The sequence below is a fragment of the Cebus imitator genome, unplaced genomic scaffold, assembly GCF_001604975.1.
Source record: "Cebus imitator isolate Cc_AM_T3 unplaced genomic scaffold, Cebus_imitator-1.0 Scaffold108, whole genome shotgun sequence".
Lineage (NCBI taxonomy): Eukaryota > Metazoa > Chordata > Mammalia > Primates > Cebidae > Cebus > Cebus imitator.
In genome coordinates, this window is record NW_016107423.1 from 4,101,040 (window position 1) to 4,118,992 (window position 17,953).

Below are 17,953 nucleotides of genomic sequence, written 5' to 3' on the forward strand. Positions count from 1 at the left end.
TCATTTTTCCCTTGGTATTACTGGAAGAGACAAACAGTGCACGCTGTGACAGGATAAGAACAGGAGTCTCTCCATCCTGAAACAAGTGCTAACTCTCACCTCTTCCTTAGTGTGGAGAAGCTAACACTGTTTCCAGTAACTTTTTCACTGTGGTTTCGAAGCTCAGCCAAATTCTCCATAAAAGCAAGCAGTGATGAAAAGGTGCTCAATGTGGGTTTCATCCACAAAAGCACATGTCATAGGTTCCCACCCTCTGCCTCATGGACCCTCTGCTGCTCTGGGGCCCTATCAGTACCAGAAGCAATTTTCCACCAGGGCCCTCCCCTCCATTCACAGCGCTTATTCGTTCCCTTAAGGGGCTGGTGATCAATGATGAGATCTAATAAAACTCATCACAACTCAAAAGGCTTACAAACTAGTGCTAACAAAGCCTGTGCATTCAGAACATAAAGAGTATGTGAAAGTGAAGTAGCAAAGGTGCATTCTTCTCAGACGTAAGATTTGGACAAGGTTATAGAGAAGCTAACAGCCCTGAGTTCTAGCTAAACCACAGCAATAAGCCACCACCACCCCCACCAAAGGTAGCCTCCTGTTCTAGCTTAGATATTGCCTAGAGATGAGCAGCACGATTTGCTGGCACCTGTACCACTCTGCAGCGAGGCTGCGAGACAGGTCTGAAGCAAGCAGCTTGCTTATTTCCTTACCCTCTGCTTCCGCAGGCTTCCTGGGCTGGTGGGTGACGGGCTTGGCGACTTGCCTGAACGCGGAGTAGAGAGCTGACTACCAGGGGTTCCATTAACTAGAAACACAAAGAATCACACACAGAGAAAAATGACACGTTAAATACTTTTCATGACAAATCATCTTCTGCAAGAAACAAACAATTATATAGAGAGCCATCTACTAGAACTCTAGACACCCTTCCACATGTGTACACTGAGGAAGAGCTTTGGGGAGTAGCCTTCGGAGAGTCACCATTTTGCTAATCCTGTGTTTCATATAGCAGTAGGTTACACAGTAATTTTTTAAGATCTGCCTTTCACAACTTTCCTGATGAATGTATTAAGGATGCCTTTAACTGTGCCAGCAGGGAGTTCAGAAATGTGAGTAAGGTCCTGAGACACTTTCAATGAGATTCATCCTTAACTTCAGTTTAGCCACCTAGTACTACCCAGCAGGAATAAATATAAGCACAGATCACCAGTGACCATTCCAGTGACCTGGTATGTATTTGTATAATTAATAACTCACTTCTAGAAAAATGTCCTGCTTCCACTTGTGTCTTGTCATACCCCTAACCTGATTCTGATGGACCTGCCTTGAACAGGACAGTCACTAGTCACAGACAGAAACTCCTCACAGTTTCTCTTTGCTGCCTTTGAAAAGAAAAACTGCTAACAAGTTCAGATCACTGGAATTCTACCCAGTTCTCAAGAGTTTTAAGCACATTTTCACTAAACTGCACTAAAGCCACAGAACTCAAGTAAGTAATTCTTTTCTCTAAGTAACACCACCTCTAAGAACAGATGAAACACTTAAAGACATGGTTTTATAAAGATGCAGCAGGTTGCCTCTATTTTACCTGTAAAAATGACATTACAGCCCCACAGTCAGTGAAGTAGAATTAACCAGGAGACACATAGATTCTTGAGGGTGCAAAATAAACGCTTTCCACAAGGGAGAGCAGTAATGGATTTCACTTACCTTCTATGAGTTCTAACATGGACACAGTCTTAGTGCTGGACCTGACAATAGCAAGGGCGGAATCCCTTCTCAGCACTAAGCCAAGCACCCGCGGAAACGGGAAACGGTTGGATGAGTTTAAGGATGGCTAAGGCTGCTCCCAGAGCAGGCTGAATGAGATGCAGGATTCATCAGCAGATGCCTTTTCTGCGTAAAGCTGACGTCTCCCAAGAGCAGTGGGAGGTGCAGGTTCTGTCTTAGGCTACATCAAAGGTGTCAATTAAGCCTCATGCCAACAGCAACCCCCATCCCGATACCACTCCCTCCCGGAAGCCCCAGCGCAGTCAGTACTTTGCACTGAATCATAATGAAGTGGCCCTGGGGCAAGAGACCTAGTGACTCATCGGAAAATCGAAATGACAATAACTCTTCTAAAGCCCGGTGACTACCAGGTGATCAGGAAACCCTCACACAATTCAGTGGCAAGGTAGGATGTTTATTGATTTTTCACACTCGATGTTTTTCCAAAAACTTACAACCCTGGAAAGTGGGAAACTCCTTGTTTTGCCATCTCCTCCAAAGACCTTAAAAAATGTCACATACTCCATGCTGCATTAATTTGTAGTTTTGCTTTTGAAATGTATTTGGAGACTCCTAAAAATAGAAGCTGAAAAAGCTATGACTTTTTTTTTTTTTTTTTTTTTTTTTTTTTTTTTTTTGCAGAGTGAACTGGAAAGCTGAGAATGCTTTAATCTGCTTGCATGCCACTGTTCTGTCTTTGCTGGGTGAACCTCATGCTTGGACCTCACCACATTAGCCTTCCCAGCCAGTAGCCTCTAAGGAAGGGGCTGAGAAATAGACAAGGACCAAAGGGCAGAAGCAGAGTCTACAACTAGTAAGGGATGCCCTACTGGTTGGCTGGAGAACACATTTTGTGAATATGACATTTTCTTTGCCCACCCGCATTCTAATGCACATCTTTATGCCATACCTAAAGGCTACATAGATTGGGGGTAAATATGAGCAAATAGGGAAGCAAACACAGTGTTAACACTTTTTACTTTGAGACTCTGATTTTATCCAGCTAATGGAAAATGAAGAAAAAGAGACAAAGGACTCACAAGAAAACAGTTTTAGGAATACCTTGCTTTAAAAAGCAAAACAAAACAATAAAAGCTTGTACGTATTTAGTTAAGTATCCATTATATGTGTATCTCGGTTTATGGAAGGCATTTCTATGCACCAGTCAATGCACTTAAACCTTTTATATATGCACATACATGCTTAAATGATGTATGTATATTACATCATTTAACGCACACAATAACTCTATAAGATTGGCAATATCATATCCGCCCATTTTTCAGGTGAGGAAATTGAGGCTTACAGATCGTGAGTCATTTGATGAGCAAATATGGAACAGAACCCAAATGAGTGGCTGGCCCTAGCACTCCAGGGCATGTCCATGCCTAACCTAGGCAGTTCAAAACCTGCACTCTTACTCTACCTTGCCTTACTGTGCCAGCCTTCTAGCCTACAGGGAAATCAGCGAACTAAGCTAGTAATTACAATAAAGTGTTTTGAGAGGGGGAAGTGAGGCAGGACAGAGAGTCAAGGAGGTAACCACGTTCTCAGGATGCAGCAATGGTGGTGACCTCCCAGCCAACACAATAAGCCTTGTCATTCTCATCGTAACTGAGCTCATTTAAGCAAAGCTATCTTCAGTAGGGACTGTCTCTTCTCTAGAGCATGTCCTCAAACTGACCCTTTGCTCATTTATAGTAAAAAACACACACTTGAGTGGAGATTTAAGATGCTAATGAGATATGATGTATGAACACGCACGTACAGCTACTGCTGTTGTGCACCCAGAGGACTACCTAGAACATGCTTACTAGCAACACCTCTTCCCGCCTCCTTATGAATTATCATGTAAGAGTCCCATAAAAGGGGTTTCTCCAGCAATAACCAATACTGCCTCGCTCTTACGAGCAGCCCACCCTGAACTGTCTCTCAAGGTTTATTGTCTATTCTGCATCTAACTTTCAAAATACTCTTTTTTTTTTTTTGCAATGAATGACTCTCTGCTGCATCTTCTTTGCTGTGTGTCTCTTGTTTAAATTCTTTTAAACTAAGAAGACAAGAATCAAGTTATCACAACAGCCATCAACAGAAGTATTGGGTGTTGCAACTGGAATCCTAAGAACCAAGAGATTGAGGGTTGGCCTATGCCCTTCAGAGAGGGCAGTGGATGCGGGAGTTAGCCTGGTGAAGCACGGAGGGCACAATGAAGAGAAAGTGTCCTCAGCCCAGGGATCCCATTTCAGGTCTGGATGCAAGAAAGGAGGACAGTGTGGTGTATTGAAAAGACTTCAATAAGTTAGTACAGCAAGTATGAGGGTTGGAGGGGGAGGAGTGTCAGGAATGAGATGGAGGCAGGGGCTGCATAGTGAGCAGGGCTTTAAAATTCATGTGAAGGAGTTTGGTTTTTATCCAAAGGGCAATGAGAAGCCAAAAGAAAAAAAAAAGATTTTAAGCAGGAGCCACAGGATCAGGCTTGCCTTTGGAAATGCTCTTCAGCGCTCTTGCCCTGCCAAGAATGGATCTGTGGGAAACAATACTGGGTGCAAGGAGAATGTCAAGGTAGGAGAGAGTAGGGCACGTTTAAGGGTCCTCTGGTAGAGAGGCTGACGTGGCTGATCTAAGGTAGTGTCATGCGGGTGGAGGTAAATGGAAACGTTCTGGAGACATGCAAGAGGTGAAAACTACAGAACTTGGTAATTGATTGGCTGTAGAAGACTACAAAGGGAGCATGTCTGCAAGGACATAGAGAATTCAGACACTTTGGATGGAAGCACCTTAGATGACGCCAGTCCTGCCATATATGTTGGCGCAATGTTTTCTGTTTTAGATGAAGAAACAGATTTAGTGGGGTAACTTGTCCAAAGACAAACAGCTGGAAGGTGGCAGAGCTAAAACTGGATTTCATTTAGGTCTTACTCAAAAAACTTGACACTTTTCCCATGAGTGGCCAATCCTGGCACCTCAGGGCATGTCCAGAACTCTCCTTGCATCTGCAGGGTTCAGGATGCCTAGGCTTCTCTCTCTACCACTGGGACACTCAGATCTGCTTCCCTTAGGTAAGGTTGTTGCAAAAGTAATCACAGTTTTTGCATTAAAAGCAAAAACTGCCAGGCGCGGTGGCTCAAGCCTGTAATCCCAGCACTTTGGGAGGCCGAGGCGGGTGGATCACAAGGTCAAGAGATCGAGACCAGCCTGGTCAACATGGTGAAACCCCGTCTCTACTAAAAATATAAAAAAAATCAGCTGGGCATGGTGGTGCGTGCCTGTAATCCCAGCTACTCAGGCGGCTGAGGCAGGAGAATTGCCTGAACCCAGGAGGCGGAGGTTGCGGTGAGCCGAGATCGCGCCATTGCACTCCAGCCTGGGTAACAAGAGTGAAACTCCGTCTCAAAAAAAAAAAAAAAGCAAAAACTGCGATTACTTTTGCACCAACCTAATAAAACCACTGGGCTCAGTGCTTCTACTTGCATTGCCATCTCTAGAAAAATGAAACTCAAGTGCCAGACAAGTCATTTATAATCAAACGTTTTTGGAACACAGTGTGTCTGAACATTGGGAACAGCCTGTATTCTTAGGGTCAGAGCTCTGTTCAGACTCTGCCTCTTCGCCATGCAGAAGAGCATTAGGAATTTCTTACAATGATACCTGATATCCAGAGAGCATTACACACCTTCTTGTTGAATCACTGCTGGGATAAATAATTTTCTTTCATAAGTTAGTTTGACAGATGTATTGAGCTCACTTGGTTTTTACTCTGTAATGCCAGAAGTCTCTGAGTGCCAATAAAAAAGGCTTTGTTACTTATTTAATATCACTTATTAAAATTCGACTTAAAATGGCATTATTTTTCAGAAGCCCTTATTAAACAATTCTTTATCTTGAATGTGAACAATTCAACTTAACATGGTTGTTGTTAAATAGCCAACCAGGGTTGAACAATTAATCATTTCAATCTGAATCCACTAAACTCTGAATCAGTAAAGAACTCATTAGAACCACTGCCTTTAGCCAGTTCTGGTTTCCTTTGCTTATATCTGTCTGGGTACGTTTTCTTATTTTAAAAAATAGGAAATATCTTCCTTTGCTGTGCTTGTTACTCTTGAATGAGAAGTGCTCAATTTCAGAATGGGTCATTCACCGATACCACAATGATCAATTAACATCACTGGCCACCAAAGAGCTGTGGAAGAAGTCTCACTGCAGAGCTGACTTCTATCCCTCCCAATGGTGCATGACAGTCCTTTATTTCAATGCAGCTGTCACCTAAGCCTGTCAGGGATTCAGCAGCACATATTGGTCACAGTGCATTGTTGAATAACACTCCTTAAGAAGTGTGCAGATCCACTTTTTCCTTCATCATTTCAGACAGGTGAGCCCACTCATTTTCATTAATTGGAGCCACGTGTACAGGGCCCTAGACACCAACTAATCAGCACACGTAGTATACACTTAGTACATGCTAGATTCTTACTGCTGTCTGTCCTCAAGATGCTTATGATTAAATATCGAAGCTACTTTAAAAATTCTAGAGTATGGAATTGGCTTATTCTTACAAATTCATTGCTCCTTTTAAATGACTTTCCACTCATAGGTAGATTAACCCTTCTTTTTGCAGTTGGGTTCTTCAAAGTCTCAGATACCAAGTGAAAGTTGAATGTTATTAAGTGTCTTAAATTGGTTCTGAAATCAGAGAAATCTCCAAGTGAGACTATCTAACTACAAGATGTGCAACTCTTTGGACGTGAAATCCACCTTACCGTTTTCCTGTCTTCTTTTAGCCCTTATGGAGGCTCATTTATTTCTGGTGCTGCGCTTGTCAAGATTTGGGGAGAGAACGTGTTTGCATATATGTGTGTGTCCTTGGGTTTGGGGATGGTGGTTCAGGCATGCTGCCAGGGAGATCTGGCTTCCTGCCTTAGACTCTCTTTACTCCCTAATCATGGTGTAGGCTGTTGATTCCCTAAAATCTCTTTCTCAGCTTTTGTTCCTTGCTTGCCACATTATTGAGAAGAAAAAAAAAATGCAAGGGCTGGGGGGTGCATAGAGAGTCAGTTGAGACCCTGAGAAAAGAAACAACTACTTAACAGAGGGAAGAAGAAATACTTTTTCTCTAATTTTAGCTTCCTGGGTTCTCACCTAATAGGTGAGATGGAGCCCTAGTTTTCTCTATGTCTGTTTTCTCTTCTTGAACTGAGACAACGGGTCCAATTCAAAGAAACCATCTACTGAGAATAATGGGAAGGAGGAGACCCAGGAACAGAGGAAAGGGAGAAAGGGACATAGCTCGAGAATTAATTTTTAAAATAAATATTTATGAAAGGCTTCGAACCTCAGGAAATTTAGGCAGCAGCTCCTAGTATTTCTCAATTCTTTCACGTGGTCAACATTTACCCAGTACTTACCATGAACTCATAGTCACTGTCATATGCACAAAGAACCCCCTCTCTCAGAGACCTTACAACTGAGCAGGGTGGTACAACCTGTCATCTGTGAATCAGCTGCTGCAAGACTGCAGGGCTGGGGAAGACCCTGGACAGCGAGGTTATCCGGGAACATGGCAGAGGTCTGCAGGGCCAAATTAGGTGAGTGGGCCCTAGAGAGCTGAAGAGACAGAGGAAGACATTCTAGCTAGGCCAAGTGAGAGGAATAAAGGGATGAGGTGGAAGAGACAATTTAAATTAGTTTCTAGGTTGGAGCAGGGGTCCAGAGAAAAAATGGGAGACATGGCTGGAAAGGAAGACGTCTTTCACTTGAGAACGAGTTCAGACTTTGTCAGACAAGTGATGGCAGCAGGTTGGACATTGGTGCCCAGAGCAGATGTAAGATAAGGTGGGAGAAGGCCAGCTAGTGATGGCATCACCAAAGAGAGAACAGTGATGCACTGAGGGTGGATGGGGTGGGGAGAAAAGGGTAGGTGATAATTTGGGGTACAAGAAAAAAAATTTAATTCAACAATGAAAAAAGACCACCTAGAGTCCTGTGATGTAAAATTAGGAAATTTTTGGATCTGATCCCTATCAGCTGGGATCCAAGAAGAGGCTATGACCACTGAAGTGGGGACCACAAGCACCAAGGGTCAGGGTGCATGAAGGTCCTGGGGCTGATCCCTACAAACCAACTGCTGCAGAACTGCCCCTGCCTGAGTAAAGCCTGGAGCCAGCCTGGAAGAGGACCCATGGTGACCACCATGAATGACACTCCCAGACCAGGTCCCCCTGCCATCTGGTTTTGCCCGTTCCTTCATAGGCCACAGTGGTGTCCTCACCGGGAATGCTGTGATCCCCATTCAGTTATCATGCTAGCTGACATTTCACCATCAAGCATTTCTGCCCCTTCCTTCATCTCTAAAGTTTCTGTCCCTTTGACTTCTGTCCCTGTGCTCTCATTGTTTTTCTCTGCTTCTGCTGATAGCTCTTAGAAATGCTGCCTTCCCCCATGGTTCCATTTTCATCTTTACAAATCTCTTGTTAAGGCAGCAGGGAAGTACCTTATGTTTCCATTATTCAAATCACTACCATATACCAGGGTCTCCCAAATACACATTGTTAGCTCAAATCTCCTGACTTACACACAGTTATTTATTTCCAATTGCTTATGGAAATTTCTGAATCACCTCACACTCCATATGCCTAAAATGAAACTCATTCCCTACCCCTCCTCACCCGACAAACCTGCTTCCTATCTCTGATTCCTCTCTTCTTCTAGTCACAAATCCAGTTAAGTTTCTGGTTTCATTTCCCTTTGAGGTCTCCCCGATTCCCAACGATGCTCTTTCGGATCTGTCTTGACAATTTCTTTCCAGGATAATTGCAATGGCCTCATAGAGCCTTCCTGGCCCTTGGACTTTTATGTGTAATGTTTTTTTCTATCCCTGTGCCACTGTTTCCAAAACTCAAATGTGATCTTTCATGGCATTGCAAAAAATCCCCTTTTACTTCATAATACCTACAACTTGCAGCACAAACATACTTCCACGACCCTGCGCAATTTGACCACAACCAACTGGGCTACCACCATCTTTCCAACTCTTTTTTAGAATTCTATCCTGCATTTTTATTGAACCAGCAACTATTCCCTAACTATGCCATATGGTTTCATGTCTTTGTGCCTTACCTCGCATCAGAGGGAATGCCCTCCTGGCCCTTCTTTACATTTGAATTTATAAATCCTTTTCTCTTGGAAGAGCTCTCTGATCCCATTAATGAGATCTAACCCATTTCCTCTAGGTCATCACGGCACTTATTACACTGTTATGGTTACATGGCATACAGTCCAGTACCACATAACAGTGTTTTGGTCAACAATGGATCACGTATCAGATGACGGCCCCACAAGATTATAATACCGCATCTTCACTGCACCCTTTCTATGTTTACATCTGTTTAGATGTATAAATACTTATCATTGGTTATAATTGCTAGAATATTCAGTATAGTAACATACTGTATAGGTTTATAGCCTAAGAGAAATAGGCCATATCACATAGCCACTTGTGTAGCAGGCTTTACCCTCCAGGTTAGTGTATGTACACTCCAGGATGTTTGCACGATGGGAAAGTTGCCTAATAACACATTTCTCAGAACACATCCCTATTATTAAGCAACATATGACTGTGTATGTTTCTTTCCCAACTATAATATAAGCAACTTGAAGGCAAGGACTGTGGTTTAATCGTCTTTGCACTCGGGATCTGATGCATGCCTGGAACACAGTAGATACTCAGGGGAGATTGAATCGACCTGGGGCATTAACAGTGAGAAATTTATATAAGCAGTTGATATAGGCTGCTTCCCCCAAGTAGATAGTAAGTCAAGATAATGGTTCAAAGCTTTGAAGAGTATCTTTGGAGGTTCTGCTGGGGTGAGCACTAGAAAGAGTTGGTGGGTGCAGAGAAAGGAGAAATGGAAGAAGGGATGAGCCTTACGTGCAGCCAGAAATTCCAAAGACACAGGGGATGAATCACCAACCTCTCAATTTTCTTGATGCATTTTGTTCTCAACAATTCCCTTGGAGCTCCAAAGCAAAAAAGATTCTCCATAGACTGTATAAGGCTGAATTCTCTACACTAAAGGAAAAGACGGAACTAAAAATTAATAGCTGGCAATCTGCCTTTGAAGGTGTTTGATGTAAATCAAAAGAATTTGACAAACTGGACTAGTGAGCTGATTAAAATTCTCTTCACTTCCCCAGCTTTGATTCTTATCTACATATGTTGCATAAAATATTTTTATAGAACCATAAAAAAAGTAAAATTTAAATAGCATGAATAAAAAGGCTTCAGGATTTCTGGAATCACACAGAAGTAAGTTTCAAGGCTGGGCGTTCAGAATGGTGCTTCGTCATGGTAGGTGTTCATTAACTAAGGCACTTGGCTTTTCCGTCTTTCAAATGTTTGCCCTTGCATCTCCAGCACCAAGATCGCTGGTTCACTATAGATTCTCAACGCATATTGAATGAATGAATGAATGAATGAATGGCTGTTGCCATGAATGTTTCTACTCTAGTCTATAAGCTTCTGAAGGGCAGGAAAGTGCATTATCTCATATTGGAATTGAAAGGTATGAGGCACTCACTGGGGCTCAGTTATGCCTGTTATGTGTTTACAGACAGAGATTCTAAATACAGGGTGTCATTCTATGAGGAAAAAGTTGGCTATTTAAATGGAAATAAAAACTCTAAAACAAACAAAAAAAAACTCCATTTTCTCTCTTTTTTTTTGGAATGGGGTCCCGCTCTGGCATCCAGGCTGGAGTGCAGTGGTGTGATCATGGCTCACTGCAGCCTCAAACTCCTAGGCTCAAGAGATCGTGCCACCTCAGCCTCCCAAGTAGCTAACACCACAGGTGTGCACCGCTATGCCTAGCTAGTTTTAAAATTTCTTGTAGATACAGATCTCAGTATGTTGCCTAGGTTAGTCCCAAACTCCTGGGCTTAACCAATCCTCCTGCCTACGCCTCCCAAAGTGCTGGGAGTACTGATGTGAGCCACCATGCCTTGCCTCCAAAGCTTTCCCAAATCCAAGAAAAGATAAAAAATCTGAAATCTGTAAGTTTTAAGGAGGACTGTAGCTATGAAGCTTCAAGATAAGTAAACACACTTTTCTTATACTCGTAAGATTAAGAAAACAATATAAAGCCACCTGAAATTTTATTAGTCTTCATTAAAACCAAATTAATGCATATTTCCTTCTATTTTTAGAGTTATTTTGTTATAAATTCCCTATACAGATAAAAAAAAATTGCTTAAAAGAATTTCCCCTTTGCCGCTATACTCCAGCCTGGATGACAGTGTGAGACTCTGTCTCAAAAACGAAAACAAAGAATTTGACTTTTAACTTATACATTTTACTAGATCTGTGTTCTATATATATACACATGTATGAAAAGTCAACCCATATGAAACTCTTTACTCCTTATGATGCTCTTAGATTTCTTTAAGAAGCAGCTAGAAGTCATTTCTCAATGTCTTAGTGATTCATCCTCCAGTGTCTCAGCATGTAATTTGTCTGGGGGCTCTTTATTCTTTTCATGTGTTACTAAAGCTTCTGGTTTCTCTTTGCTAGCTCTCTTTGCCTTCTTTCAGCCTTTTCTATTATGGAGACTAATCATAATTCAACAGGTATGTGAATTATGTCATCTCTGATGCCTTGATCCCTACACTTCTTGATAACAGAGATTTTCTTTCATCTCTGTATCATTAGTGCCTAGCAAATGCCTGACACCAGTTGGTCTGTAACTGATAGTTCTGAAAGAGTAAATGAACACCTACCATTAATAAATCATTGTGAATGTCTTTTAGTCCTGCAAAGAGAAATGGGTAAGGGACAAAGGGAAGATTTACAGAGGATTCTCATTCTTGTTCTAGTGTTGACTTACAAGGGAGGTTTCTGTCCAGCAATGCTATACATCAGGAAGTTGGGGTAAATCATTCATCTCCTGGAACCCTGGTGCCAACGGACTAATACTTAGGCTTATGTTGCAAGATGTTGTGATGCTGTGAATTGCAATCTCAAACCAGGCACTAGATTAATTATTTCCTCGAGATCAAAACTCTAGTAAGAGGAGGTGAAGACACTGGTATCAAGGACTGCCAGCCTTGTATGTCTAGAACACCAGAAGCCCCTGGTGCCAGCCCTGAATTGCCATTCTGAACTCTCAAAGCAAAGCAGAGAGTTCAATGCCTCTGTATCCTTATTTCTAAAAACAGAGATAATAATAACTTGCCTTACCTGGTTGCTGGTAGGAAATTAATAGGAGGATCAAAAAAAATTGAAGAAATAAAAGCTGTATGTGAACTATAAAGTTTCAGGTAAATATAAGTTAACCATGTTATATTCATAGCAGCACAGCCTGAAAATTGTGCAGATCTTAACTTTATCAGATGCTCTAATTTCTGTGTAATATAGGAAACTGAATACTGGAGGTAGAAATTTAAACACTGAAGTAGAAATCACTATAAACTTTAGGTTAATATTTTAGGGGAAAACAAAGTTGGTTTGTTGTTGTTGTTGTTGAGACAGGGCCACTCTGTCGCTCAGGCTGGAGTGCAGTGGTGCACTCCCAGCTCACTGCAACCCCCGCCTCCCAGGGTCAAGCCATCCTGAGGAGCTGTGACCACAGGAGCCACAGGAAACATCATACCTGGCTAATTTTTGTAATTTTTTTTTTTTGTAGAGACCAGGTTTCGCCAGCCCACCTTGGCCTCCCAAAGTGCTAGGATTACAGGCATGAGCCACCACGCCCGGTCTAAAGATCCTCTAACATTAAAAAGTCAGGTGTTGGTTAGGTTTGGGGCAATATCAATGTTTATGGAATATTTAAGTAAAACAATTCATGTTTGAGTCCCTATGATTGATAAAAAACAATAAACAGGCTATCTTAAGAAAATGCAATACATACAGAGATAATTGGACATGGCTTTCCACTGGTTCCAAGAGCCATCGTTGAGTAGGGAAAGGAGACCCGGGCCAGAGCAGCGGAGGGGCACCGAGCGAGAGGGGCTTCCCTGACATCCAGCAACTGCACTTGCCTCCAGGAGAACTGGCAACACTGCTGAACTCCCTAACCCCTGAGCCTGGTTCCAGGGAAAGGAGGTGGTCCTGAGGTCACTGGCACAATCCATACATTTGTGACTGGGAGTTGACTGCTCTGTGAGACCCTCTAAATTGGAACCATCCAAAGGAAAGTGGTAAACAGTCAGTATCAAGAGATAGTCAGTGCACATAGTAAGTTCTCATATAATCAGCAAACGGTTGCATATTATCTCTTCCAGGTCAAAATGCAGCAAGCTGAAAATTTTATATGCATAAAAAGCTCACCTTAAACAAAATATGATTAATGCTATATAATTAATTTTGACCTAGAAGTTAAAGGCACCTTGAAGTGCTAATTTTTAAAGAACACATTAATTTTAGAATGAGTTTGGATTCTACTTTCTTTATGAAAATGATACTACTTGGCATGACTCACCTATCACAGATTCCAAGTTAGTGCTGGCCAATTCAACCAGGTTTCAACTAGAGTTGAAAAGGACTTCAAGGAAACAATAGAATGTGCAAATGCTTGTTTGGAGCAACCTGTTGATTTTGAGGCAATACGTTCTATCCATTTTAAACTTTTAAAAGGAATAATTACAAATGTTGGCAGTGATATACAAGTGCATTTAATATATTTGCCTATCTTCTTGAGTTTCCAAAATTTCTTTTCAGAAATGAATATAAATCCTTACAATGCTGAATAGTGATTACATTACCAGCTAATTCTAAAATGAAATTATTGCCTATATGCATAATTATGTTTTTAAGATTAGACCTATGAGTCCATTCTTTAACATGTACACAAGAATCTGATCCATTCCCTATCTTTATTGACTTATAGGGACAAGAAGGAAAGAAAGAAGGAAGGAAGGAAGGAAGGAAAAGATAAGAAAAGAAAAAAGAAAAGAAAGAAAGAAGGAGAAACAAAGAGAGAAAGAAAGAAAGGAAGGAAGAAGGGAAGGAAAGAAGAAGAAAAAGAAAGGCAGGAAGGCAGGAAGGCAAGAAGGCAGGAATGAAGAAAGGAAGAAAGGAAGGGTGAGAGAGAAGGAAGAAATGAAGGAAAGAAGGAAGGAGAAAGAGAAAGAAAGAAAGAAAGAAAGAAAGAGAAAGAGAGAGAAAGAGAAAGAAAGAAAGGGAGAGAGAGAAAGAAAGAAAGCATAACCTAATTCCAGGAGTATCTAACAAACTACAGCTCTTAACAAGAAAACTAAAAACAATAAAAAGTTAAAACCTACAGTGCATATTGATTTTCCTGGAATATCCGTAATATAAAAAACATAAGAATTTGGCTAGTCACCTGATGCATGTGCTCCACATTTGTCTTTTTATTCATCTTACATACTGAGAGGAAAGGTTAAGTAAAATTTAAGTCAAAGTTGGTTTGGATCAAGAACTAATTTTGTTTTTTCATATTGATGATTTTTAATAGTACTGATAAGGTTTCATTAATATAGGCTCTCTTTCTCTTTCACAACCTTCAATGATTGCATTAAGTAGCCAAAATTTTAGGGACAATAGGCTGGCTAGGCTTATGACTTTGTTCTCCTTTCCTGCTCCATAAGAGTTCATCCTATAGCCCAGATTTATTTATTTATTTTTATTTGTTTTGAGACAGTGTCTTGCTCTGTTGCCCAGGCTGGAGTGCAGTGGCATGACTTCTGCCCACTGCAACCTCTACCCTCCAGGGTTCAAGCGATTCTCCTTCCCTAGCCTCCCAAGTAGTTGGGATTAAAGGTGCCCATCACCATGCCTGGCTAATTTTTGTATTTTTAGTAGAGATGGGGTTTCACCACATTGACCAGGCTGGTCTTGAACTCCTGACCTCAAGTGATCCACCTCCATCAGCCTCCCAAAGTGCTGGGATTACAGGCGTGAGCCACCAGGCCCAGCCCTACAGCCCAGATTTAATCACAGAAAATGAGAAATATTCTTTAGTTAAGACGGAACATCCTCCACAGAGCTCAGTTATTAACCTGTCAGCTGGAGAAACTCAGTTCTTCCAGGGGAGTTTTCCATGCAGCAATTCCAGGATCACTCTGTCATTTTGTGAAAGTCCTCTTCTCTGTGTGTGGGTGGTATCTCTCTTGAAGGGAGAGACTTTCCCTGATAACCCAGGGAAGGGATTAGCTTCAGAAATAAATTCTCTCTTCTCCCAAGTGACTGACTTTCTAAAGCCAGGCCATTGCCAGGAGGGAGAAAAGGAAGTTAGCATCTGGTATCCTCCTTTGTTCATTGCTCTCTTGGTCTACACATCAAGGTATCTAAAGGTCTGCTCTTGGATTGCAAGGACACTGATAGACATTGCTACTTGGAGGCAAACAGGGAGATAGAAAGGAAGTCATCTCTGTCATGCCAGTAAATGAAGATGAACAAGCCATGTCTTTCCCTCCAGATTATCCAGAGTCAAACAATTATCTGTATTTATTTCCTTTCTGTTTTCTATAACCCACTACTTCTCAAAGTGTGCACTGGAATCAGCTGGAGGGCTTGGAAAAATCCAGACTGCTGTGCTCCTGCTCCAGCTCCAGCGTTTCTGATTCAGTGGTTCAGGGGAGGGAGCTCAGGGCTTTGCAGTTCTAACAAGTGCTCAGGTGATGGCGATGCTGCTAGTCTGAGAACCAGTGAGAGGCAGGCTCAGGCCAAGGTCACTGGAGCAATCCCTGCTCCACCTTCTCAATCTCACTCCTGTTTTTCAAAATGTGGGCCATGGACTCCCAGATCCTAATCACCTGGAGTACTTGCTGAAACACAGGTTTAGGTCCTGAGTCAGAATCTCAGGGTGTGGGGGTCAGGATGACAAACTTCGCCAAGTTCCCCAGTGACTCTCATGAACTCTAAGCTTTGAGTCTACTGCCTCATCCTTTAGCAATGCCTCATTTTAGGGCTCCATCCAATCTAGATGAGCAATGTCATGCTAAGGGAGGAGTTCTCAGCCTGCCCTTAAATGACAGAGGCAAACGAGATGCATCTCAAATGCCAGCTATGCTCTGAAATGTATTTCCTGACTGGCTAGGATGTAGGCTACGCTGGGGGGAAGGAGGCATTGGCAGCCCGTCTATGCCACCCTAGGCTGAGAGCCAGAGAGGAGTGGTCTTCAGAGATCTGTCCAGAGAATAGCAGTAAATGGTAAAACTCCAAGGGGAAGGTGAGTCTTAGAAAACCAAGGTGGGCTTGGTGGCAGCTGGCCCATGACCTATAATGAGCCACGCTATTGAGAGTTCCTTCTTAGGCAGCCTCAGCCTAGAGCTCTTTTTACACTCCCCAGGGCCCATGCTACTGAGTGAAAGAAGGCCTCCAAGTAGTCCCCAGAGATCTTTATTCTTATTTAGAAGAGCTTCTTGTCTTCATGAAATCAGGTAACAATCAGTTTGACGTCTGCATCATTTAATAATTCCCACTCAACAATTTGTGTCATTTAATAAATAATTCCCTTTAATAATGATACAGACCCTTCACCTGAGGCAAATAAAGAAGACACTTTCTGACTTCATGTCAGTTTTAAGACCACAAAGGAGAAGGTAGGGTTGAGGTGCTCATCTTGTGCATGTACAGCCTTTCCATCACCAGCTCTAGAATTCGCTGACAGGCAGGCTCAGGCCAAGGTCCCTGGAGCAATCTCTGCTCTACCCTCTCAATCTCACTACCTTTAGCTCCAGAGCCATGAAAGGAAACTGATGCCGCAGCCAAAGTGTGTTTAATAAAGGTTCAGCAAATACAAATTGGAAACTCTTCATAGGCCAGTGTCAGGTGGAACAAATGCTTTGACAGAGACTTTCAGAATCTGAATGATTAACTTCGGTGGTAGAAAGGACACAAGACGGTAACGTTCTTCTATTTGTGGGCAAATTTGGGTTTCCTGAGTCTTCACTAAGTACATTTTTGAAGCTCAATGCTTTTTCTTGCAGCCAGTATGCTAGACTCCAGCAAATCTGTTCAATCGCTCTAACATGTTCTAAAATTATAAACCGGAACCTACACTCGCTTAAAAACCTCACACTCTGGGCTTCACACACCCTCTGCTCATCCTGTGTCAGGAACAAGGCAGTTTCTTCAAGATCTCCTCTGTTGCTTTACCTGAGCTGGTGGAGGCAGGCGACTTGCTGCGCCTGGATGGTCCTGGGCTCTTAGTGGTGCTCCTGCGAGATGATGAAGCTATTTTGGTGTAAGAAGTGGACTTCACCACTCGACATTCTGGGGAAAGAACAACAACCATACATCATTATGGGATAGTGGCACACATACCAACTTAAAACGCACAATACACCTGGAAGTAGAAATATACCACCATCCACAGTCACAGCTACTTCCCACCAGTTGGGTTCTTGTCTACAGCAATGGAGCCAAGAAAATAAAGAGGAAGGACAGGGTGAGCTTCTTAGACATGGAAGTAAATAATACTTCAACCCCCGCTAGTTTACCTTCCTTAAAATAATATTTTGGCTAGTAATAGGAGTAGCAGGCTAATAAAGAGTTTGGGTTTCTCACCCCTCAAGTTATCTATATATATGGATCTCTTAGGATAAACTGTTCTTGCTTTCTAAGGAAAATGTTAGAAGCAAGGTCAACCTCACAAACCAAGAAATGTGGTGGTGGAAGATTCCACCCATCACAACAGGGCCAAGTTTATTGTCGTGGGTCCCCACAGAGATAGTTGTGGGTCTTTATAATCTGTGGGAGATGACAGCATTTGCTTGGAAGAGGTAAAACTGGTGAAGAGGTGGTATTTCCCTGCAACGAGGGCGTCCTGCCAGCCTGTGCCACCACACAAAGCTGCCACAGAGCTGATATTGTGTCTGTGAAATGGTTTGTGGCTTGAGGACAAGAAACAACTTCACTTTCATTAGATCTAAATTCTCAGTGCTCATGTCCATTAAATTCAATGCTGAACACGTTAAATGGCAGAGAGCTTTTTATTTCTCTCTTAGTGACTCCCTTGATCAATTCTGATGCTGTGCAAACCTATACGTCTTGTTCTCAAGAAACTGCTTTTAATAATTAACAAAAATTGTACGCTTGGAAGGATAATCAATGCTCACTATAGATGGAAAATATAAAGTATATTTTAAAATACCCCCTGCTGGGCACAGTGGCTCATGCCTGTACTCCCAGCAATTTGGGAGGCCGAGGTAGGTGGCTCACCTGAAGTCAGGA

General features: G+C 42.2%; 1 protein-coding gene across 6 annotated transcripts in view; it reads right to left on the reverse strand.

Annotated features, from left to right (window-relative positions):
* DCLK1 (doublecortin like kinase 1) overlaps positions 1-17,953 on the reverse strand; it is a 357,491-nt gene that overhangs the window by 84,193 nt on the left and 255,345 nt on the right. For 4 of the 6 annotated variants that reach the window (XM_017537960.2, XM_037741824.1, XM_017537961.2 and 1 more), the window contains exons 5-6: positions 16,877-16,993; positions 705-799 (exon numbers count right to left, since the gene is read on the reverse strand). In XM_017537960.2, the coding sequence (XP_017393449.1) occupies positions 705-799; positions 16,877-16,993 (212 nt within the window). Of the gene's footprint in view, positions 1-704; positions 800-1,704; positions 2,053-16,876; positions 16,994-17,953 lie in introns of those variants that run through there. The other 2 variants (XM_017537962.1, XM_017537963.1) reach the window with 1 other exon arrangement.